General features: G+C 36.6%; 1 protein-coding gene across 4 annotated transcripts in view; it reads left to right on the top strand.

The window, feature by feature from the left end:
• LOC113521479 (uncharacterized) overlaps window positions 1-26,899 on the top strand; it is a 346,189-nt gene extending 319,290 nt beyond the window's left edge. The window contains exons 12-31 of one of the 4 annotated variants that reach the window (XM_052902976.1): window positions 3,979-4,215; window positions 4,848-4,989; window positions 6,082-6,233; window positions 7,126-7,235; window positions 7,922-8,082; window positions 8,652-8,918; window positions 10,145-10,380; window positions 11,169-11,352; window positions 11,783-11,920; window positions 12,509-12,740; window positions 13,202-13,392; window positions 15,661-16,213; window positions 16,308-16,548; window positions 16,623-16,940; window positions 17,007-17,858; window positions 17,937-18,143; window positions 18,471-18,644; window positions 18,968-19,027; window positions 21,769-21,866; window positions 22,829-26,899. In XM_052902976.1, the coding sequence (XP_052758936.1) occupies window positions 3,979-4,215; window positions 4,848-4,989; window positions 6,082-6,233; window positions 7,126-7,235; window positions 7,922-8,082; window positions 8,652-8,918; window positions 10,145-10,380; window positions 11,169-11,352; window positions 11,783-11,920; window positions 12,509-12,740; window positions 13,202-13,392; window positions 15,661-16,213; window positions 16,308-16,548; window positions 16,623-16,940; window positions 17,007-17,858; window positions 17,937-18,143; window positions 18,471-18,644; window positions 18,968-19,027; window positions 21,769-21,866; window positions 22,829-23,096 (4,821 nt within the window). In that variant the 3' untranslated portion in view covers window positions 23,097-26,899. Of the gene's footprint in view, window positions 1-3,978; window positions 4,216-4,847; window positions 4,990-6,081; window positions 6,234-7,125; window positions 7,236-7,921; window positions 8,083-8,651; window positions 8,919-10,144; window positions 10,381-11,168; window positions 11,353-11,782; window positions 11,921-12,508; window positions 12,741-13,201; window positions 13,393-14,302; window positions 14,456-15,660; window positions 16,214-16,307; window positions 16,549-16,622; window positions 16,941-17,006; window positions 18,144-18,470; window positions 18,645-18,967; window positions 19,028-21,768; window positions 21,867-22,828 lie in introns of all 4 variants that reach the window. The other 3 variants (XM_052902973.1, XM_052902974.1, XM_052902975.1) reach the window with 3 other exon arrangements.

Below are 26,899 nucleotides of genomic sequence, written 5' to 3'. Positions count from 1 at the left end.
GCGGTGGCGCGAAGTTTCCGCCGTTATCTCCCTGTTATTTTATTATAATTTGTTTACGACGTAGATACAAGGGGTTTCGGCGTAATCCTTTGCGTGATTACAATTTTCATCAGTCAGTCCTGCTCGGTTTATTAAAATTTTAATATTATTGATATTGGATACCCGCGTCATGTCATATGCCTAATGTCTCACGCAAGATGGATTGTATCCCACTCATCTGTTTTAATATATTAAACAATCACTGCACTGATGGGTACAGTTAGCAAAAAAGTCGATAAAATACACATGTATAAATTTTTACACCCTCTAAACAAGGGGGAACGAATTATTGGTAATGGGGTCCAAGAACCCGTTTGATGATCCCCCTGGGAACCATAGTGATTCTTGGTAAATTTGTAACGATGGTCCAAGTGACCTAGCATGAAATATTTTCCGAAATTATTGGGTTGACCAAAACACAAATTTGAGGTTAAAATTTCATAATATATACCGTTTACAAACATTATAATATCGTTCTTTTGGACTTTTACGGTAGGATTGATGGCAAACGAAACGTTAAGCTCCATTTACTAGGTAATTTCGATATAAACTAAAACACGAAATTGAGTCCGAAAATTCAGAATTTCATTTTATAGTAGAGTCACTGATTTCATCGTCATCTGCCATCATTCACTGATACTCTGCCAAAAAACAGCGCAGGAATGATTTTAATTTCATTTTCATCCATTTAAAGAAATTATTTAAATATTATCACAGTTATATAATATTCAAATAGAATAGCAATAACAATTAGATGTTGTGTAAAGCAGTTGTGTTTGCATGGCTGTGTTTCGGTTTGAAGGTTGGGATATAGCGTGAATTTACAGGGTACAGAGGAATAACACCTGAGTCCTCAGGAATGGCAACGCATGAGGGGTATTATGAGTGAAACAGTATACTCTGTTATGTCCATAGGCTCATGTCTATAGGCGACGGTTACTACTTTCCATCAGGTGGGCTGTCAGTTTGTTTATTTATTTTATTTATTATCATTATTAAGGCAAACTTACATTGTGATATGTATCGTTCATAGTACTGTTCCTGTCTATAGATAACTGTTACCACTTTCTATCAGGCCGGCAGTTTGTTTGCCAATCTAAGTTGGACAAAAAAAACATACCATAATATGTAATGAATGTAAATATATATCGTCTGGAAGAGATTGCTAGTCTTGAGAGATTTTTAGCGATAAGGCCGCCTTATGTATCACTTGTCATTAAAATTAACCTTATTTATTATAAATAAATAAATAAATATGTACGTCAACTTTTAATCGTCTATGCTGACCGTACAGTTATAAGCTTAAATGCGAGGGAACTGTCATCTATGATGACGGTCGATACGAGATTAACTTATCACATATTTTTTATACCACAAAGTGACAAATTATAATACCACATGGCTGATGGTGAACGGTCACTGTAGCCTATGGACGGCTGCAAGTCTAAGAGTGTTACGTGCGCGTCGCCGACCGTGAAAACACCTTAATAGGGCATATTAAGTTTTTTTTTAAAAATACTACACTGTAGTCTCTAAGGGAAACCTCGGAAGGGAGCTCGTTTCTTATTTTTCAACGTTCACGTAAGAAAAAACCGCAATGTACGCAACCATTTACATAGTTTCTAACGTGTGAAGAAAAATAAATATATATATATTTTTAATGTACTGATATTTGCGTACTCAGATGAAGGATATTTCGCAGACGAACATAATTTTAACTCATATACCCAATTACAAAGGCGGGTAATATGAAATACTTCTGCTTTTTTTACAACTTAGAATGGTTAAGCTTGGCTTAATAATAATAATAAATAAAATAAATAAACAAGCTAAAAGCCCACTTGATGGAAAGTAGTAACTATCGCCTATAGAAATGAGTAGTACTATGGACCTAACAGAGTATACTGTTTCGCCCATGGTACCCCCCATGCATTGCCATTCCTGAGGACTAAGATGTTATACCTCTGTACCCTATAAATTAACTGCCATATCCCACTCTTCAAACTGAAACACAGCCATGCAAATACAACTGCTTCACGGTTGAAACACGAGTGAAGACAGAGGTACGCAAGCAAACGACTCTTGTACAAAGCGTGCAACGATGTTTACGTTTTTTTTTTTTAATCTCTGTGTGTTAATTTACTTTTGGTACTAACTAGCGACATACACGAAACATACACAGCTTAATATCTGTCACGTGTCATAGATGGCTTTAAACCTCTAGATTATCGTTTAATTAATGAAAATTATTTATATTCTGTCTGCGCTATTTACGCTGGCAAAATGTGTGACATTTTTAATGTGTAGTGAAGTTATTTCAGTTTCACTGAAACAAATTTTCTAATTAGTAATTCAGTATAAAATATACTTAACAATTTATTTATTTAACTCTTCACAAAATTTAATGCATAATATCTTAAATTGATTGAGCAAATTCAAGTAAAATATAGTAATATATAACTAATGTAACCTAAAATGGCAAACAAAATGGCGGTCCACTAAATAATAAACAAGGAACTTATTTTACAATATGCACATGCATGTGATCTACAAATATTTGATCAAAAAGAAAAAAGTTTTTTTTTATAAATATATCCTATTTTTTTTTATATTAATAGATGTCACAGAGTATTGTTTTATATCCACAGAGTAAATAATTACTACGTTACAGTTGTGCCCATAATACAGTTTATGTCTATAGACGAAGATTTATTACGACTTTCCATTAGTCACGTAAAAAAAAATAGCTGTTTAATAACTTATACTCTAGTACTCTAATAATAGCGTTATATATTCTATCTTGTCCAGAACTGCTCAAATGTTTTAAAGTGAACTATTTCGAAGAGAAAACGCTGTTAACTCCGCTTAAATTGCATAGCACCAAGTTGATTAAAGGCATCGTCGTTAATATCCTGTTACAAAGGAATAAAATTTTATAACTACATATTTCCATGATCAATATCTGATCAAGTTCCTCGTCTATCATCGAAATAAATTCTAACCACAATGAATATATAGACGGTTTGGGAAGCTACTTCCTTTTGACATTTTTAACATTTTTTTTTTTATATACAACTTAGAATGGCAAACAAGCTGACGGCCCACCTGATGTAAAGTGGTAACCGTCGCCTATAGACATGAGCAGTACCATGGACATCACAGAGTATACTGTTTCGCCCATGATACCCCCCATGCGTTGCCATTCCTGAGGACCCAGGTGTTATTCCTCTGTACCCAGTAAACTCACGCCATATCCCACCCTTCAAACCGAAACACAGCCATGCAAACACAACTGTTTCACGGTTGAAACACGAATGGGACAGAGGTACCCAAGCAATCGACTTTTGTACAAAGTCTCCCTCTAGTTACTTATTATTACTTATGTAAAAAATTACCGTTTATTTTTAACCTAATATTATGCTACGTAATATTTTATGGACATAATAAAAATAAAAATATATTGAAATAAACATTTGTCTTTAATCAATATTATTCATATAAAAAATTTCAAGGACGGAATGTGATGATCATTTTTGTGTTCCATTATCATAGTTTATTTAATCCTACCTTATTTCTATATCTATCTAAATAAATGTTTCTGATGGAATATATTTAAATAGTTAAAGATAAAAAATTTCTTTGAGATCACTGCCAGCTGGTAGGGTACCTAGGAGACTTGCTACATTTCCACGCTGAATAGGTATGCGTTGACCAAAGTATAGGCCAGCCTTCTGGTCACCAGAGGTTTCTACCAGCCGGCGTGAAATCTCTTTGAAAAGATTCATGGCCTCGGGGCGCCACGGACCCAGAGTTTCAACTCCAAACGCCGTAAATATATATCCATTTCCAAGGGATGAATATTTACGGCGCTTGATAGTACGATAATCCACAATAAAAAAATCTTAGACATTAATGTATTCTTTAATCCTTTGACTACAGGTTTGTGAAGGTCTCAACATGCATCTGTCTTCCGTCCATTCAACTGATGAAGAACGCTTCATCGTATCAGGCATCAGACAAAGCAGCGATTACAGCGCTGGATCGATATACTGGCTCGGTGCTCATATAAAAGGAGGCGAGAATTTTACTTGGGTTGATGGAAGCGCTGTAATATACCAAGGCTGGGTGTCGTATAACGATACTGAAGAAGTAGAAGACTCATGTTTGGGTGTGCAGGTAAATTGTAACCGGCTATCTAAAAGAATTCTTTATCATGCTTACTAAAAACAACACAAGATCGAGTTTATAGACAACACCTCTCGCCATGGAGCTGGAGTTCACCCTCATTTCTTGAGTGTATGGGATAATACTACTATCCGTGCATCCCATTCATTTCTCCCTCGTACATCTAGGTTGTGGAATGAGCTCCCGCCTTCAATTTTTGCTTTACAATATAATATGGAGAATTTCAAAAAATGTGCCTGCAAACATTTAAAAGACTGGCATCGCGCAAGCAACTCCTCTCATGTTGCAAGTGTTCAAGGGCGACGGTAGCCGCTTTCCATCAGATGGACCGTCTGTTCGTTTGCCTGACAAAAAAAAACAAAACAAAAACTCATAGTAAACCCCATACCAATTTTTCTGTCCAATAAGACATCTTTATATGGGAAGAAATCCAACCCAATACAGGACATTGTATCCTCTTTCTTCGGTCTAAGTTTAATCTAAACTCAGTTTTTTTGCTGTTTCTGTTTCACCTTGCCCGATCTTGTGCATTTATCTCATACAAGGCATAAATTCAGTCTATCTTTAGTCACGAAATTTAGCCAGCTATACGATATTTTATTATAAGGAATTGCTTTGTGCAGTGGAAATCATCGCCAGTGCCCTCTCAGCCGAGCGGGTTGTATTGGACTCTCCATAAGTGTTCATCAACCGGAGGCTACGTGTGCAAGCGCCGGCTAAACCCTGAACACATCGTCAGGAACAGAACGGTGGAAGGGACATCAGGTGATATTGTATTGTGTATAAAATATCCTGTCGGAATAGAATTAGAATAATCCCATAATTAATTTATGGGATTATTAATAGAATTATCCCATTCTTTCCCGTGGATGTCGTAAAAGGCGACTAAGAAAACTTATTAATTCTGTGCCTCTAGTGAGAAAGGGTTCAATTCAAAATGGTCACTTTTCAGGAGAGCCAAAAAACTATTTTAAATAAAGAAAAAAAAATTCTGCTGCTTTATATATATTTGCTAATTGAACAAGTCAATGATTGTATTTATAGTAATTTTTTCTCCTCTTTCTTATGAAATTGTCGGTTTTTGTGTAAAACCTATAGTTTTAAAAATAATTCTATTATACCTAATCACACTTAAGAAAAATATTAAAATTATGATGTGAAAATAGTTTTAAGTTGAATTAAAACTATTTTATTGAAGAAAAACAATGTTGTGTATTTTACGCTATAAAAAATAATCGCTATTAAATGGTGTAAAAGGGTTCAAATCGAACTGATTCATTTTACAAAAATAATTTTTGTAAAATATTGTAGTTTTATTTCTAACTATGACTTTTTTACCACAAATATTTTGTTAATTGTAGCCGTTACATGTTTACTATCTCTATTGTTTTTAAAGATATCGTTACGATTCTTATACCATTCGAAAGAGAAAAATTTGCTTATTTAAAGTAGCCTAAAAAACGAAAAACCCCCCCTAACTTGCCGGATTATACCCTTTCTCACTTGTTCCCACAGAATTGAAGAATGAGCAGCAATGTTCTTAAAACGTAACTGCAGTTGCCAACCTGCACCTCTAGTGTGGTAACTACTGGAAAAACCCGCCGCCCTCCCCATAGGGAGGCCTATATTCAACAGTGGACAGTTAATGATTGATATGATGATGATGATGATGACGATGATGAATATAAAAAGACTCAGATAGCCATTATATATAATATATGAACTTCATTACGGCTATTAAAGAATATACTTGCAGATCATACAACCGACTCTATTATGCCACCAAGTAATCCTTACAAAGTTACAGTCGGAATTGTTTTTTTTTTATTTCTTATAATTATTTTATATCGCATACAGGTGTATTAAGCAGTCCGAATCATCCAAATCTATACGACAACGACCTGGACTATTGGGTGCACGTCATAGGTCCGGAAGACACCAGACTCGTTTTCATTTTCCGCGCCATAGACCTAGAGTACCAAAAAGACTGTCTGTACGATTTCATCGAGGTATGTTTTTTTGTAATTCATCTAATATTATTGTAGTACTAGTGACCCACCCTGGCTGCGCACAAGTAGATAGAAAATATAATATATAGCATATATTATATTATTCGCTGTAGTATATTGTAGCTTTCTATAAGTGACGGAATTTTTAAAATCGGTTAAGTAGTTTTTGAGTTTATTCATTATAAAAATCAAATCTTTCCTCTTTATAATATTAGTATATATGTAGAAGTAGGTACATACTTGCTACATTCTATGGTGTCGCTATGATCACCATAATGTCAGCCACATAATACTCATCGAGGTAAATGGTAACAACTTGTACTTGGTCCAAACTACCCAGTATCTAGCTACTAGAATATTTGAACATCGACGTTGCCTCTCTTAGTGCCTTCAATTTTTTTTATACCACTAAGGTGGCAAACAAGCATACGGCCCACCTGATGATAAGTGGTTTCGGAAGCCTATGGACATCTGCAATACCAGAGGTAATACGTGCGTTGCCGACCCTGAAGAAACCTCTTTACCCCCCTTTTGAAGAACCCTAGCTGTAATTTTTTGGGAAAACCTCGGCAGGGAGCTCATTCCATAGCCTGAGTGTTCCTGGGAGAAAACATGTCTGAAACCGCGCTGTATGTGACCATTTACGCTGTAGGATATGAGGATGAAGTCCCTATCGATGACGAAAAAAATAAAGGTTTTTTTTCCTATTGCTAACACGGTTTAAATAATCGAAGAACGTAATCGAAAATTACCATCGCGTTACACCATAGATTTTGGAAATTATAAGAATCAGATTTTCGTTTTTATATCTAATATACTATGAGTTTACCTATAGAGATTATAATTATTTTACTATATTTGTAATACCTAGCAACACTACTATATATTCTAGCTACGCGACGTAAGAAACAGCAAATCATCAAGGTACTGCGGATCGATGGGAGAGACTAGATGGGTGGCCGTCACAAATAAAGCTATTTTGCATTTCCACTCCGACTATAAGTAAGTACTCACAATGATACCATATGATAATGATACCATAATGAACTGGCCCTGGCCAGGATATTCTTTCTTCTTTTAGGATTTCTCAGGGTTCTGGTGTCCCAAGATTCGTTGTTTAGTTTCTTAAAACCCGGTACCTAGTTTATGTGAGTGTGTGTAAGGGAGGGAAAGAGAGAGAGTGCGTGCTTGCGTGCGTATGTGTGTGCATGTGTACATGCGTGCGTGTGTATGCGTGCGTGTGTATGTGTGCGTGTGTATGTGTGCGTGCGTATGTATATATCCGTGCCTTTGTGTGTGTATATGAATATAAATTATTATAAAGCTGTAGTTTACATTTTTATATTGCTGCTGTACCTTCATATATATACCTTTTCCTTTCCTACATTTTATATGTTCCTATGCCTATGTATTTTTCCCCGTTTTTTAATAATATATCATACTTTATATTAAATAAATGAATTATATATAACTAATGATCCAGTTCGGCTTTACATAAGTAGATAAAATTTTAGAAAATTATTACTCGCTAATAATGCATAGATTTAACAATTTTTAAAATTTGTTGAATACTTTTTGAAATTATCAATTACAAACAAACAAACAAATCTTTTCTCTTTATAGATTAGTATAAAGTATATGTATAGACTAGGACATTTTCATGGATTTCATTTCGTCTGACATTTCAGCACTCAAGCAGCTGGGTTCTCATTAATGTGGTACGCAGTAGAACTGCCCGGCTGTCCCACCCAAACCTTCACGTCTAAGGAGGGTGTGCTCCGCAGCCCGAACTATCCTCACTTCCTGCTGCCAGACTTGGATTGTACTATCGACATTCTTGCTCCCACAGGCAAGTTTTGTTTAATTTAACGTTAGTTATTTTGCACAACAACAAAACAATATTAAGAGGAGACTTTGTACAAAAGTCGTTTGCTTGAGCAGCTTTGAGCCATTTGTGTTTCTAACGTGAAGCAATTGTGTTTGCATGGCTGTGTTTCGGTTTAAAGGGTGGGATATGGTAGTGAATTTACAGGGTACAGAGGAATAACATCTGAGTCCTCGAAAATGGCAACGCATGGGGGTATCATGGGCGAAACAGTACACTTTGTTATGTCCATGGTACTGCTCATGTCTATAGGCGACGGTTACCACTTTCCATCAGGTGGGCCGTTAGCTTGTTTGCCATTGTAAGTTGTATAAAAAAAATGTTAAAATATTAATTTCATAAAATTTCCGTTTATATATAGATATTATTTTTAAAACTCATGTTCATTTTAACAATTGTTGAAGACAGGAAAAACACAGTGAGTTCATTAATTTCACGTCATAAATAATTTATGTATATAAATATTAGGCCTAATTACAATTCCTTTAAGATCATTCGAACATTTCTTTGATCTCTTCCAATCCATCTTTCAGGGAAACGTGTCTTCCTCAACATAAGCCATTTCGATTTCGGCTACGGAACATTCGTAAAAGGTGTTCCCATCAACGTGACAGACGCGATACCGGAGGAGTCGTTCCTAGAAGTGCAAGTGAACCCGCAGACTGTGCCTATCCGTCCATTTCTAAGCTCAAGCATCTTGACTAACGGACTATTCGTCTCCCACTCTGAAATGCTACGAATAAGAATCAGAACAGGTGAAAACGTAACGGGGGCTGGCTTTCTGGCGCATTTCAAAACTGGTAAGTGGTTTTACACAACTAATTGTAAAGTTAAATTTGTATAATTAAACTAATTTTTACAAAATTTGAATTTACAAAATTTGAATTTACAAAATTTGAATTTACAAAATTTGAATTTACAAAATTTGAATTTACAAAATTTGAATTTACAAAATTTGATATACAAAATTTAAATTTACAATATTTAAATTTACAATATTTAAATTTACATTATTTATATTTACAATATTTATATTTACAAAATATGCTTTAATAAACTTTAAAGAACTTGTACACCTAGTATTTTTTTATAGAATTTATAATGGCAAATGAGTTGACGGTTTATATTTTAGAAAATTATAGTCATCGCCTATGGATATAAACTTATAGTACTTATAGAGAAACATAATTACATTACTTGCATACCCCCACTCTAACTTGCCTACCTTGTTTTAAAATTGTAATTTTCGTTTATATAATTAAAATTCGTTGTTGGCTGTAATTGTAAGAGACTTAGCATGTAAGTTATTTTTTTTAAAGCTGCGGATTTTTTAATTAAATAAATAAATAATAACGCCCATTGTAAACCTCCTGCCAGGAATTATATTTCTTACACCAGACCTTTTTCGTACTTTTTTATTATGCTTTTATTCTAATATTTATTGACATTTGAATTTGTAAGTAAAATAGTTTGTAAATATTCTTGATCAAATTCTGTATTTGGAGGGAAATTTGTTCAAATTTTTGTAAATAAATTCTAACTGGCCAGTGTTTTATATATAAAAAAATTCACAAACTTTTCTATTTGACTTGATGTACTCTTTTTCCATTTTTATATAAATAAGGCGCGTAGCACGCACCGTGCTGTTGTGTGCGTACTGTTTTATATCACACTACGAAGTCAACCACACATCACCCCACTCTGCCGCGGGTAATTGCTCTGCGCGGTTTATAAAATTGTACCACGCTGAATAAAAACTATGGAGTGTTAATACGACGGCGTGGCATGTAATAATAAAGCTGGTTACCAGCTTTTCGTATGTATGTATGTGTGTGTATTCTGCGCAATTCTTTTCTCTATGCAGTAGGAGAGGAATACCACCAATAAATGCATTCCTAAAGAGGGTTGACGTCAGGCAAGCAGCCAATAGTAAAACTGGAAGCTAAACCTTTTATAATTTGGTGTAAGGGCAGGATGATGTTGATGTTGATGATGATGATGATGTGTGTGCGTGTGTGCGCGGCAGTGAGCTTCCTGAACGTGAGCCACGTGGTGGAGGTGGGCGCGGGCGCGGCGGGGCGCGTGGCGGCGCCCAACTGGCCGGCCGCCGCGCCGCCGCGCGCCCGCCTGCGCGCGCGCCTGCTCGCGCCGCACGCGCACACGCTCGCGCTCGCGCTGCACCGCGCCGCGCCCGCGCACACAGCGCACACAGCGCACACAGCGCACACAGCGCCCTGCGGACACGGCAACGGCTGGCTCGAGGTACACCCATCTCCGACTTGTTTCCATTATTTACAATATTATCTATGACCGTTAAAATATAGCCAGTGAAAACTAGTCGAAACATCGAGGAGACTTAAGTAAATTATCATATTTTACAATGTTCTAGAGAACTACTTAAAGGGGGACTACAACGACAAAGTACAAAGCGCCAGTGCGAGAGTAAGAAAATTAATCTCTGAACTGAGACGTTTGATCGCGTAGTAATGGAAAGTCAATATGAAGTATATTGATTTTGACTTTTGAATTGACTCCACGAAAATGCACATATCCAGCAGTGATACTTTAATGAATTGATAAGATAATGATAACGTAAAAACAACTATATTCAATTTATTCTCCACAGGAGACAAAGTATTACGAATAACCGAGCGTAAAGACCACAAGTGGTTCCGGCATAAGCCACCCCTTTCGTTTGTTGTGGGTATCGTAAGAAGCGAATAAAGGAACATAATGGTAGAGGGATGAGCTGCAATGTCCCTCTTAAAATATCTCTGAAAGCCTAATTGTGGTTTCCAACCCGCCTGCCTATAATAATGACTACTAGCAGAATTTCCTTTATACAGAAGGATTATATTCAGCAATGGGCAGTTAACGGCTGAAATGATAGAAGGCAATTACCAACAACATACTATATCTGATCAAATACCTCAGCTCCCCCAGGAAACTATTATAATTAATTCCCAACCAACTGGCCTGACTTCATCTTCACTTGTTATCGCTCACTAGCGCCATTTTATTCACATCTCAAGAAATATTATTCACCGCAGGTGAAAGACAGCTATACGGATAACAACGGCACTCAGTGGATCCTCTGCGAAGTGGAGCGGATCAAGCGCAAGATGGAACCGAGCGCGCCTCTTATCATCAATTCGTACCTTCACTCGCTGATAGTGACCCAATACTCGGGAGAGCAAGGGCTGAACATCGATATTTCACTGGTGGTCAATAAAGGTATTTACATCATAAAGTTGCAAGAAATTAATATTATGGAAATTTCTAAGGACTTCTTGCAAAACTTTAAAAACTTGATCAATTTAGATCGTGTCACTATAAATAGACCTGTTTTTTTCTAGCAGCAATTTTCAGGACTTAATCTGTAAAACGATCAAGTTTTGAGCGCTCATAAATATCCCTTGGAAAATTAAATCCCATCTTAAAATAGCATTTGCTTTGTATAACTGATCTTATTAAAAACAAAAAATTGTAACCTTAAAAATAATTTTATCTACATATACGAGTATACAAACCGTAACTGTCTTCTCTCCTTTGTTCCTTCTGAGGTCAACCACTCTAATTTTATTTATTTGACAACCAAATATATATTATATTTCAAGTAACTTACGGTCATGGTCAAATAATCTAGCTCTTGTCTTCCCATCAGATCCTGAATACCACAACAAGTTGCTGTTGCTTTCTGACGAGACAAGTGTGGAGGCATGCTACCCAAACCCCTGCGTGAACGGCGTCTGCGCATCTGATGATACCAGAAACTTCTGCCAGTGCTCCGGATACTACACAGGTGAGCTCACAATTACCTATTCCTACAGAAAATATAGTTCCCTGACAAGTTGTAATTTTTTTTTTATTGTTTATAATATAAAACTAACACGTATAGCAAAGTATCGTATTATCTAAATTTAAATGTGATCAAACATATCTGCCACGCCTGTCTCCCATTGAGTTAGACTGAAACAATGGAACACTAAATGCTCCAATAAAAACAGATCCATTTTCCTTCTTCCACATTCATCAATCTATTTATACACGCTCACCGATTACGAGTGCTTTTAATTTGGCCCATCTTCAGCACATCGTCTATTTAATCGACATACGTCCTTCTAGGGTGGCTCCTACTGCCATCTCCATACATTCGTGCTTGATAAATCTCTGTCGTAATTATTTTTTTATCGATCCTTTACATATGACCAAACCAACGTCGTTTTTCAAACTATACTTCTCTCTAATCGTGCAATTTCTCACATTTTAAAGTTACAATAGAATAAACAAACTCACATACATATATCCTAAAATTATTACACTCCTATTTTGGGTTATGGAGTAAAAATAAAAAAAAGTAAAATAAGAATGGTTGCGTGGGCCCGAACAGGCGTGTTCTGCGCGCTGACGGCGTGCGAGCGGGCGCCGTGCGTGTTCGGCAACTGCTCGCTGGCGGCGGACGGCGCGGGCTACGTGTGCGCGTGCGCGCGCGGCTGGCGCGGCCGGCGCTGCGCCGAGCGCGTGCGGCCGTGCGCCGCGCGGCCCTGCAACAACCGCGGCGCCTGCAGCGAGCGCGACGGCGGCTTCCTCTGCCAGTGCAACCCCTCCTGGAAGGGCAAGAGGTACCCTCGTCCTGTTGCACTTACTGTCCATCACTGCTGATCATGAGTTCCTTCAGGATCTGCAACGTTCACCTAACTAATCTTTGGCGTTGCAGTCGTCCATAATTCACCGTGACCATCTACCACCAGCCAGACTATATATAGCTTGTTAACTACCTATAATTGAGAAATATAATAATTATATGTATGTAAGAAACTAAAAAAAAATAAATCTTATATCCCGATTGAAACAACAGGTTCCATAAACACTTTGCAATATAGTATATTATATTAGTATTTTAAAATGATTACATAGAAATACATATAGGAGATACCATGAACGTGACAATGATTCGTAAATATCCGCAATGTTCATAGGGTATCTATAGACGGGGTTTAAGAATATCCATAAAGTGAACTTTTAACTTGTGAGCAGCCACTCCATGTCGTTTAAAAAAAAAGCAGCACGAACTCTTCCCCAGATGCGAGACCCCGAATCCTACTCCCAACATCGTGGGACTCGGGACACGAATGCTTCAAGAACCTTTTTGGCTGGGCCTGATCACGGTTTTCGTGGTGCTCGGCATGATCGGTCTCATCTGGTGTGCCAAGCGACATTTCCCAGAGAAGATTGAGAAATTACTCGCGGAGGAAGCGGATCGCTGTGCAAGACGTGAGTCCACCAATACTACTCTCTCGGAGGGCAAATCTTTAGGCTTACTTCAAAATATACTTGCTCTACCAATCCGTTTGTTTGGAACTATAACCAGCACTGTCAGCGAGCTTGTCACGATCACGTATCTAAATACACGATTTTTGTAATAGAACAATGAAGAATATAACTTTGTAATGTAACTTTGTAAATTCACAGTAACGATACGCTTTCTTCTATAATATATTTATCAGAATTTTATGCTATACTCATGTATTTTCTTGATAAACGCACTGTCTTTGGGATGGTAAGGACACGTTTTGCGTATCTACTTTTTTCTCTAATTGTTTCTATATGTTTACCGACGAGTTCAGAAACGATTTCGTTGTTAGCTTGTCGAATATGTATTTACCGTTCGAGTTCTGCATGTATAGCTTAGACATTTTCTTATAGGAGCATCTCTAGTTTCTGGACTTCGTACAGTGCACAATTCTTTTAACTCGGTTCCAGAGGTGTACAAAATTATTCCTATGTAACGATTAGGTTACTAGTACGAAATAAGGATACATTTAGTAGCATATCCCGTGTTACAGATCCTCGTATGAAATTGGCTGAAGTAGGTCTTACATGTAAGTCCAAGTTAAAGTAATTGTGTAATACTCGAGACGAGAGAGGACTGTCAGAGACGCCTGGACATCTCCGTACTTTTGCGAACCGACGTACTTTATCGAAGCGTATCCGCATTTTCGTATCTCTCGCAAACGGGAGATTACATGTCCAAAAATCTGGCAATCCTGTGTGTGTGGGGGCTAGCGACGCGGGCCGGGCGGCAGCGGTACGCCGCCGTGCCGCAGGCGGAGCGCTAGCGGCGGCGGCGGCGGCGCGGCGGCGCGGCGGGCGCGGCGCTCGTTGACGCGGCGTTTGTCCACAGCGGCGGCGCTGCGCGGCGGCGGCGAGGCGGCGCCGCACCGCACGCTGCTGACGCGGCTGGGTATCCGCAAGCCGTCGGTGCCGGGGCTCGCGGCGCACCCGCGGGCCGCGCGCACCTTTAGCTTGGACGATCTGTTAAAGCCGCCGCCCGGACGTAAGGACTGGAGCGACACGCCGCAGCACCGCGCCCTCCGCACGCGCGCGCCTCCACTCATTGTCGTCTTACGATTCGTTTCGTTCAACCTTATCGCATATTTTTATTTTGTATACTGGTTTATTTATTTTTCATACTATCGGTTTCCATATCGACAGTAGATACTTTGTGTTGTTTATACTTATCAGGTTTTTCCAGTACATTCATTGTCATAACTTTATCAGCTTTCGATCGAATCATTATTACCTTTGTTTGCAAACGTATCGAGTGATTCGCAAACATTTTGGCGTGCGTGTGCGGAGCGCGCGGCTCCCGACCGGCCGTGAGCACTGGATGTGTCCCGCTACTGAATGACACTCGATGTGGAATGCTATCTAACACTTAACTGAACACTGGACGAATCGGTCTCGCTACTTCCTTCTTCGATATCAGTGTGTGCACCCTTGACTATGCACAGAGCATCTCGATGTAGCCGCTCCTTCCTTCGTTTACACCTTTTTAGATCGTCCAACTATCTATATTCCAGCTTTCACACTGTTAACAAACTTAACACTTTACAACATCTTTAACGTCTAACAATCCTAACCTTCTCGTTTAACACAGTAACAACAGTTTAAAGGCTGGAATCCTATCTTTCGAATGTGTGCTTTAGCATGATCTTTTGGACATTGTTTTGCATTTGCTTTCGAAATACTTTACATATAAAAACATCTATAAAAAATCTATAAAGTCACAACATACTTAGCAAAACACTGTCCTTTGCCTAACTTAACGATGTAATTGTAGAAACAATGTGCTTTCTTTCTTGAAAGCTTTTTGTTATATGCTTGACAATGTGTCTTAATATCTATATTATTCTTATTAAATGGTAGATCAATATTTTGAACATTGACACTTAAAACAACCTAGATACTTAACATAGTATACCATCCAGAGGTTGTAAATTGGCACATTTATCAAAAATTTTCAATGTTTTACATACTGGCACTCCTAAAGAATTGGCTTCCTTTAGCTTTTCTATAACCAAGGCATGATTATGATCTCTATTATATAGATGTTCCTAACTATTTAATAACTGTTTTTAAGAAATGTTTTCTGAATATTGTGCAGCTTTTATCAGGAATGAATTTTTATGTTGTAATCAAATGCTTCTATAGACCAATGTTGACTAGTAATAATTTGTATATGTGAGATATTTTTAACAGGAACACCATCACCACGGAAAAAACGCAACAATTCCACTCCGACAAAAAAGAATGCAGCCGAAAAAAAACAAATATTGCAACAACTAATAAGTCCTGCTTCCGGCAACGACCACTCGAAAAAGATTACTATGGGAGAACTTATACAGATGTCCGAGAAAAGGACACTGAGCACAGTGGAAAGCGCACCAGCTTTTGTGGATTATTGTGACAATAAAGAGACATCATTTGCCAGTGAAGCATCTACACCTTCCACATCGCCTTCAATGAGGCATATATCAGATCCTAAATTGGAAAAGAAAGTCACTTTTGCTAGACTTCTTAATAAGGTTTCAGCAGAAATGAGTTCTAGTTCAGACGTAGATATGGTAAACACTATTGCTATTCCAATGGCCGTGATAGCCGATAGAAGTTTAAAAGCAAAGGCATCTAGCACTCCCCCTTCTCCAGGCGCTGAAGTCAGATCACCTCACAGCACTTCTAGTAATCAAGGAAGTGATTCAATGTCCAGTCTTGATCTAACATTGGCACATACTGCTTTAAGGAAATATTCCAGGTCAGTAATTATTACAAAAAAATAAATTAAAATATTTTCGTTTGAACTATATTTTTACAATACACATCTCATATTTAACAATTGTAATTTACAGGCAACCAAAAATATCAAGTGCAGATTCAATTTTAGCTATGTTCCGTAACTTCTCATCGTCATCAGCGGCTATAGTATCTCGGGCGTCGTCTGGTGGAATATCAGCTTCTAGCACTCCATCGGCGTCATCTCCGCAAGATGACACAGCAGATGCAGATGATATTTCCTTAGCTTCCTCTCACATACCGTCTCTTGCACCTGATTCACCGGTAACAAGACCGCATAATACTATTGAAATACAGGTAATTGAATAACCTATAAACTCTATATTTTTATTGTTTATTTTTAAACTTATACACAATTGTTTCTGTCTCAGGTGCTAGACCCTCTTAGTGCACATAAATCATCATCTTCTGGTAGCAATCTTCTTCATCCCCCGTCTATTCTACTGGAAGTTCCAAGTGGTATCAACAAATGCCTATCGCCTATACGAGAACTACCTACTCCATTACCGACCCCTCTGCCTACACCGTTGCCTACCCCACTCCCTTCTCCTCGCATGCCAAGAGCAAATATGGAACCAGATACGAAAAGCGAATCGACTACTACATGTGTGTCACCAAGTGAAGATGAATTGGATGAGATTAGATATGAGTCAAAACCTGAAAGGTCCATTACGGGATTGAGATTAAGGGTGAGTCAAAGTAGACAAATCCTCACAGTTTTTATTTGATGTACTAACGTTTGTGTTTATTTTCAGTTACGTCAACCTGTTACGAGCACGGACACTCCAACACCATCGACTCTAGTAACGGATTCTCCAAGTCCCAGCTTTACTCACAGTCAGGATTCGGAACGGGAAATGTCATCTCCATCTCCTGCGCCTCCTGTTTTAAGAGTTCCAGTTCTTACTATAGAAAGGCCTTCTCCTGGTTCCCCTCCACCTAGACGCACTCCTCCTCATATAGAATTCCAACCTCCACCCTTAATAACAGTTACTTATAATGCAAGCGAGGAATCTGATGAGCCAATGTCACCTAGACCTCCACAACCCAGTGGAAATATGTGTTACTTGAGCCCTTTTTCGATGTCCGCACGAGGAGAGAGAGCTCCATCAGAATCCAATTTGTCCTCCTCTGGCTATAGTTCCATGGCAAGTCCAGGTCCATCGAGATGTGGATCTAGTAATCCTTTGTGTCCTTCGGAGATGGAAGACCCGGGTTCTGGAGGAGGTCCGTCTTGTTTTCAATCGAGACGACGACCATTAATGAAAACCAATTCAGGTCCAGCAACCTCTAACGATGATACGAAAGAAAGAAGACGAGGACGATCTGATTCGGAAACTTTGTCAGACGATCCTTTATTGGAATCCAATGATGAGGGTATAGGGACAGATGAGAGGGTAGACGATGTTCCAACAAGTGCAAAAGAATTAGAAACTATGGTTGTTTTGAAAGAAACTTTAGACTTGCCTCAAACTACATTATGCTCTCCTAGTGGAGTAACCAAATGTTCCATTGTGAAGTGCATTAGTGTTGAGAGGGGATTGGACGAAAAAATTTGTCTAAGACCTCCAACATTGCTTTCGGATTGCAGTCGACCGTTAAGTCCGGTGAGTTCGAGAAGTGAAAGTCCTCTAAGTGACAAAACTGGACTGGGGAGATTCTCACCGCAATTTTATGGTCGACAGCTCCCCTTTACGGATTCCGATGGCCTATACGACTTCCCTAGTTCAGAGTGCGTTCGAGGAAGTGCCTGCAAATCAGGGAGCAACGTTCAGAAGAAGACTGGAAGGAAGAGAGACAGGAGAACGACGAGAACCGCGTCTCATGAAGTAACCGGTACAGCCAAATCATCTTTACCACATATGCCGCATTCTATGCACAATTTATTAGAGGTAAGATATTTTTATTTTTGAAAACAAAAGACGAAAAATATAACTTTAACCAAAGAGACTATGTCGTCAGCATAAGTACATTTGTTCCATTCGTGTTTCTGATGACAAATAGCTTTGCATGCATGGTTATGTTTCTGTTTAAAAGAAGAAGATAGAAAAATTATAGGGTACGGAGGCATAACATCATAGTGTTCAGAAATGGTATAGTGCTGTACATGTCTATAATCGATAGCTAGTGAACCGTCAACTACTTTGCCATTCACAATCTATACAAGAGTGACTCTTTATTCTCTTAAAAATATGAAAATCTACCTAATGGCATTCCAGGTGCCAGGATGTCGAGAAACGAGTTCACGAGGCCGTAAAGGCGGTCGTCGACGGTCGCGCTCTCAAGCACCTGCTCCAGCTTCCTCTTCATCTTCTGAAGACTCAGTATCCAACGCTTCCGTTGCATCTGTAGCTTCAGCGAGAGAACTTCGCTTACCTGACTTAGACATGCAGGTAAATATGACCTTTGGATACCATTTTATTACGTGTGAAAGAATTATATCTCAATACCACTCTAACACAGCTCAGTTTGAAATATCTTAGAAATATTTCTTTTAAAAATTCTATCGTTAAGCAACAACAAACAACATCAACCATTTTTTAAAATTTAACTAAAATAATTTTATTTCACTATTTTCGTGTGGCAACATTAACACTCAATACTAATGTTTAATTTTGCACTATTGGATATTGTTTGCTTTGCACACTTGCTGTGTTATATTTTGTGCTTATTATCTATAGTTTGGCTTAGGTGTAGACTATATTATTATTTTCAGCATTGTGAGCCGACTCGTTTGAGGAAACCGCTCAGAAGACAAAAGTGCCGTAGTTCTGAGGTGACTGGTGTTGGAGAATCTGTTTCATTCATGACTCTATGATCTATATACGTCATACAGGACTACATTCGAGATTTAAACATATTTCATTTTTAATTTTTTTTTCTCGATAATAGACAAAGAACCATTTCAAATTTTGAACAGTTTATAGCAGCCATATTTGTTTTACATTCTCATCATGTAACATATAACTGTCCACAGTTAAGAGTAATCAAAGGATGAAATAATATGATACATAGTTTTCTAAACCGTTTAGACTGTGTTTTGTGACAAAAGATCAAACATCTATACGAGTACATTGCATACATGCACCTAATAGAATTACTCTGCATCGGCAATCAGATAAAAATGTTTCTTCTTGAAATAATTTCAATTGGTTTTTCGTAAACTATACGAAACATAATAAATCTAATAGCTTAATTATATACATCTTTAATTCAATATCCATTTCTTCTGAATGTAATCCTGTATATCAATGTTTTAATGTTAGCATTGTGCGTGTATTGTGACCGACTGCGTATGACTACGTATACGAGTGCAGTAACATTGGTAGACACATACTTCAGAAGCGTAGACAATATATATATATATATATATATATATATATATATATATATATATATATATATATATATATATATATATATATATATATATATATATATATATATATATATATATATATATATAATATTTACATATATAATGATGTCTATATACTTACGGGAAACTAATGAACTGGCTGTGTTTTTTATGTCATTTTCGACAATTGTTTCTATATTATCCGAAAGTCTTCTTCAGGGGGCGTTTAGCGTTTCACAACGTCCCGCCAAGTACAATGGTTTATTAATTTCCCATATGTATATGGGCATTGAACAAAAATGGGCATAAATTTTAAACACAATACTACGTATATATCATAGATAATCACATTAATTAGATTCGTTCCAGTTGTACCATCGAATGTTGGAGTCTGTAGATTAGTTTGCTGTTCTCTGTAATTAAGATATGCACGGTTGTTAAATAAACGATTGTACAGTTGTCGAGTAGAATAAGAAACGACAGTAGTAGTATTGTGGTCGATTCTGAGGCACTAATTTCTCTATCCCTTCCCAATATATATATATATATATATATATATATATATATATATATATATATATATATATATATATAAGGTAGCAAACAAGCACACAGCCCACCTGAGTAAGCGGTTACTGTAGCCTATGAACACCTGCAATACCAGGCGCATTATGCGCGCGTTGCCGATCCTGAAGAAACCTCTTTATCCCTTTTTTGAAGAACCCCATACTGTAATCTTTTGGAAAAACCTCGACAGGGATTGCATAACCTGAGCGTTCGTGGGAAGATTTAAATTAAATTCTAAATAAATGAATGGAAGAATTAAACTTCTGATAGATTTAAGTAAATATTATTATCAATTTATTTTATGACAGTTCAAACAGTAATTTTGCGAAATTTTCAATTAAAATCTAAGGTCAAACCTGTTAAAGAAACGGCGTCTCAGGAACGACCCTATTAAATCCAACCATAGTTATAAGCTATATAGCTACCTATTATTATTAGTAACTTATATTATACATATATACAAAGTAAAATTGGTATCATTGTAATTTTATTTATGAAATTTTTTTAATTATTTATTATAAAAATATACGGTACAAAAAGCAGACATAATGCTACACATCATTCTCTCCCAATCGATCTTTATGACAACAAAAACCATCATTTTAAGGGAGTGTTCTATCAAGAAAACATAAGTCGAAAAATGACACTAAAAATTTTCACATAAAAACAACCATTTAAAAAAATATTTTCCTAATTTGAATGACAAAATACTGTTGATATAGTTGCTCAGTAGGATGCGATACATCGGAAACGAACTTAGGTATTCATCATTATATAGATTGTTTAGAAATAAAATTATTAAAAATTAGACGCATGCTAGGTAAAGTAGCGTCGTGGAAATGGATTCTAAGCCTCTGCAAAACCTTATCACTGTGAATCGATATTTGTTTGATTATTTTTGTAATGGGGTGTGGAACGCGAATCATACGAGATTTCAATACCATTTAAATTCTTGTTGTTATTCAAGAATAGTTTTATTAATATGATTGCTGTTTTTAATGATTTTTCTAGAATAAATATAATAATTCAGATCTGAATACAACTAAGTAACTACCTTAAATTTCTTTGTAATAATTTACATAACAAAAGCACAAGAACAAAAACTAAGTTATTTATTTGTACGGAAAAACTAAAATATAATATAAATTTTCATTTATATTTTAATGTGATAACTATCGGTTTACATACATGTAATAAAAGGTCTGACGCATCACAGCCGTTCAAGATTAAGGGTCCGGAATAGTCCCGAAACTAATCGAACTTTCTCGATCTAATTGCACGTAAGTTAAACCGGTATTTGTTACATTAAAATATAGAATATTCTAACGGAACTTTTTAAAAATAAAAATAAAAAATGTTAAAAATAAAATCTTCATTTGATTTTATTTTAGACTGTCCGTCTGTAAATCCGCGTCCACATTATTCTGTCGCAAAATTTAAATTCTAAATATTACTAAATAAAATCGCTTCGCAATAATTATATCCGCTTTGCTATATGTGCAAAAGCCTTTAGTGACAAGGTTTAGTAAGGTCGGAAACAAATTTCCACGATTGTACAGTGTTTAGTTAATTATCGTAATATAAAATTTCAGGATACGTCCTCGAAAATTTCTTCGAGTTTGGACCTGACCGAGGACTCTAGGAAACCAGTCAAGATCAATAAGCTGAGAACTATTAGTAATCAGATAAGGTACATTGCAATTTATATATTTATAAATCTGTCGTTTGCTTGGACACCTCTGTCCCATTCGTCTTTCTACCGTGAAGCAGTTGTGTTTGCATGGCTGTGTTTCGGTTTGAAGGGTGGGATATGGCGTGAATTTACTGGGTACCGAGGAATAACACCTGAGTCCTCAGGAATAGCAATGTATGGGGGGTATCATGGGCGATACGTGCCAGGACTACACGGTTCAAGATTTTTTTATACAACTTAGAATGGCAAACAAGGTGACGGCCCACCTGATGTAAAGTGGTAACCGTCGCCTATAGACATGAGCAGTACCATGGACATAACAGAGTATACTGTTTCGCCCATGATACCACCCATGCGTTGCCATTCCTGAGGACTCAGGTGTTATTCCTCTGTACCCAGTAAATTCACGCCATATCCCACCTTTCAAACCGAAACACAGCCATGCAAACACAACTGCTTCACGGTAGAAACACGAATGGGACAAAGGTGTCCAAGCAATCGACTTTTGTACAAACTATTAAGATTTAATTTGTATTAAGATTGCTGTGGTGTTCCTTATATAAAATATATATTTTAAAACAATGAAGATTCGTTTAATTAATAGTGTTGATAAAAAGGCTTTATAAAGCATTTGAATCATATGGGCACATATATTTTCACTTATAATTCCAATATCTCCCCGTACACTGTATAAGGGGGAAAGGGACTGTTAGTAATGGAGACTGAGAATTCCATTGCTAGCAATATACCCAACCAGGTCGACCTCCTCGCGGTTCCCCCTGGAAACTATCATGGTTAATTCCTGATGAATTCATCATGATGGGCTAACTGGCCTGTTTTCATTCTCATCTATCACCCTTCACTGGTGCTCCGCCAGCGTATCCCGTTAGCGCAGGCGGTGTTACCATACCATTTTCACCCATATAACTAGGTATAATAACATTTTATATCACTGCCAGATTCCTTCGACGTCTGGAACGCAGTCTGAAAATGAAGGAGAGCTACCCAGCGCTGTCTGACGACGAGGGCGACGAATCTTCCAGCGTTACCTCCCCTCTTCTCCAGGGAAGAAAGGACCTAAACCGAGTGCCCACCCACGCGATATCCGCCCCACTGCTAGGCGCCGTAAGACCCAAAATCACTAGGCAGCGACGTTACGATAGATCACTTTTGAGTGAAGACACGAGAACTTTAAACGCAGTTATTGGACATGACAATTCTGATTGACAGAGACTTCGTAGAAAATTAAAGGTAACTATGAACTCGGGACGAATTTGTAATTTAGCAAAGCTCAGTTAATTAAAAAAACTTATTTACGTTATCATAACCGGTTTAATAAATTAACAGAATTACAAAAATTGTGGCGGGAAACAGACTTTAATGGCCGTAAACGGTTGCAATCTTTTAAATAGTTAATAAAATGCTGAGTTTTTAGAACGTAAGTGACCACCATTATTCAGAATTCGTGATTTCATTAGCAGTGCAGTTGTCAAGTTGTTAATAGTGCACTTTAATAGGTATGCCACTAACGATCAAATTCGTTTGACACAAAAACGTAACTCGCTGTCATTTCACAAAGAAATGTCGCAGTCAAGTAACAGATATAGGTTTACTAGATAGTTTCCACACTTTGACAACTGTCATGTTATTGTTAATTATACAAGATTCTAATCTAATGTGATATAATATAAAATAAGGGACATGAAACCGTAGCAATGTTGATTTTTTAATAGAAGTTGGTGTTATTTAGATTTAGCGTACCTACGTACATATGCATAGAGTGAGTGTTTTAATTTCTTTATGTTCCACTTTTGATGTCTCGAACTACCTATTACGTATGCTTGGAACTGTAAATATTTTTTTCTAATAGCAATAACTTGTTTGTAGTGACGTATGTTTTACTGTAGCTAATGAACGGTAGTATAAATAATTAGACCACGTGTTTCTATGAGGCTATTTATTTTATTTAGAGATTTGATTTTTTCCTTACCTTCCATTTGTATCTAATATTTCCCATTACAATAGGTATCTATCTACATAACATTGTTTTGCCTTAAATTTACTTTAACTACTATGTAAATATGCTTTTATGTATTATGTAAATATAATTAACGTATTGCTCAAATGCATATTTTGTGAAATCGTTTTTTGCGCACTTTTTGCTATTTTGTAAATAAATAAAAAAAAAAAGTAATTTATTATTGTAAATAATGGAACTCGAGAGAGACTCCTTTTTCGTGAAAATGTTAATAATAATTAATTGTAAATGTTTTATGTATAAGAGTAAAAACAAAATGAAAGGCCCAAAAAAATCGGTATACCAAATGCACAATTATTACTTATATACAATCATATATATGAATTTAAGCACCCATATGTTAAGATATACGTATGTTAAACAATATTATCTTATTATACCTGACGCACCAATAGTATAGATACTGCAACATCGTTTAGATAAAACCGTATCTTAAATAATCCTTATATATAGTATTAATCGGGTTATTTGTCTAATATTGTAAACTGTGTCCTATATACATTTCTTTTTCAACTTATTCCGCGCATCAATGTGAAACCTATAAAAAACACTATCAAAGCCACACTCCTCATCAAATTCCTATATTCACTTTATCAGACGCTGATATTATAAGTCTTGCAAAGTTAATTACAAATACACTTATATTATATATAACAAACACATTTTTGCATTTTAGAACATACCTCCTTAACTGTTTAATTATTGTGTTTATTATATTTACCTACGTATATGTAAAACAGCAGGTACTGTAAAATGCATGTTATTTTAATTTCTAAATCTAGATATCTTACACTTGTAATGCTACCTACCTTGTATGATTAAAAAAAATGTTGCCATTTTTTGTTCTTATACCAAACCCATTAAACCATTTAGCTGTAAACATGGCGCATCCAGCAATAATTTTATGTGATTCGACTGTTCAAAGACTGACATTAACTTTGTGTGCACGAACCAAACGTATTCGCTTTTATTTTATTTCTATATACATATTCTATCGTCGTACATACTAATGGTATCTCTTTAGATTAAGTCAATCAATGTATCGATGTAACGACTATTTCTTTTACATGTATATTTTAATAATCCATTGTCAATATAAAATCGTACATTACTGATACTTTTTAGAAAGTGCATTTTTGCAATATGTCTACAACATTTTATTTTATGATTATAATATGAACGTGTATTGGGTTATTTTTTAATAGGTGAAAATGGCATGGTAACCCTGCCCGCGCTATCGGTGTACACTGACGTGCTACCAGTAAGAACGTGTATTGGGTTATTTTTTAATGAGTGAAAACAGCATGGTAACCCTGCCCGCGCTATCGGTGTACACTGACGGGCTACCAGTAAGAACGTGTATTGGGTTATTTTTTTAATGAGTGAAAACAACATGGTAACCCTGCCCGCGCTATCGGTATACACTGACGGGCTACCAGTAAGAACGTGTATTGGGTTATTTTTTAATGGGTGAAAACAGCATGGTAACCCTTCCCGCGCTATTGGTATACACTGATGAGCTACCAGTAAGAACGTGTATTGGGTTATATTTTAATGGGTGAAAACAGCATGGTAACCCTGCCCGCGCTATCGGTATACACTGACGGGTTACCAGTGAGAGCGTGTATTGGGTTATTTTTTAATGGGTGAAAACAGCATGATAACCCTGCCCGCGCTATCGGTGTACACTGACGTGCTACCAGTAAGAACGTGTATTGGGTTATTTTTTAATGGGTAAAAATGGCATGGTAATCCTGCCCGCGCTATCGGTATACACTAACGGGTTACCAGTGAGAGCGTGTATTGGGTTATTTTTTAATGGGTAAAAATAGCATGGTAACCTTGCCCGCGCTATCGGTATACACTGACGGGCTACCAGTAAGAACGTGTATTGGGTTATTTTTTAATGGGTGAAAACAGCATGGTAACCTTGCCCGCGTTATCGGTATACACTGACGGGCTACCAGTAAGAACGTGTATTGGGTTATTTTTTAATGGGTGAAAACAGCATGGTAACCTTGCCCGCGTTATCGGTATACACTGACGGGTTACCAGTGAGAGCGTGTATTGGGTTGGACCATACCATTTGAATTACACTGTTCAACGTATAATGGTATTATTACACTATCAAATATATTAAATCCCAAATTTGTTTATGAAACACAAATAATGAATGGAACGTAGTTAATTCTTGAACTATATATAAGTACAAGATCTATTGTACTGATACTGAATGAAAATTTATAATCAATTAAATTTATATATTTATTAATTTAGTATATACTATGTATGGTTATTTATATATGTATTGTATGTGATTTATGGGTGTATATTTTTTGTAAGTATATTATTCTATATGTTTGTATGTTTATTTATCATAAATTGTTGTCTCTTAAAATATTTATTTATATTTGCTGTTTTCTTAAATCCGTGCACCGCCATTTGCTCTCTCTATTTGGCGTGGCGGTTGACTGGTAGAGAATGCTATCAGGCATTAAGTCCGCCCTGTAGACATTTTTCAATGTGTGCAAAAGTATAAATAAATAAATAAATAAATAATTGAAATATTAAAATATTTATTTAAATTTCTTAAAATCTTTATTATTTATTTGAAAGTGTAATAAACCGTTACGTGTGGACAAGCGCCCAGTAGGTATTTCAACAAAGAATTTATTGTAGCGTCATTCACCTGAAAAAGTCATCTTACTCAAGATATTTACTAGATATTATAATAATAATAAACATAAAATGCACTCTCAATATTTATTTATCTGGGCTGTCTTACGAATATATATATATATATATATATATATATATATATATATAACTATATATTAGTGTATCCTGCCGTTATCTTATCGTATTCATTGCTTAAGACGCGTCGTCGGTATAAAATAGTGTTAACTTGATAAATTATTAAAACCAATGGCCTGTTCATTGAGACTGATTTTCTAAAACTTAACTCTTAAAATGTTGCTTAACACGTTTCCTG

Source organism: Galleria mellonella, unplaced genomic scaffold (assembly GCF_026898425.1).
Source record: "Galleria mellonella isolate WM207_F2 unplaced genomic scaffold, CSIRO_AGI_GalMel_v1 utg99, whole genome shotgun sequence".
NCBI lineage: Eukaryota > Metazoa > Arthropoda > Insecta > Lepidoptera > Pyralidae > Galleria > Galleria mellonella.
Note: the sequence above shows the minus strand (reverse complement) of the source record. Positions and strands in the feature narration are given on the sequence as shown.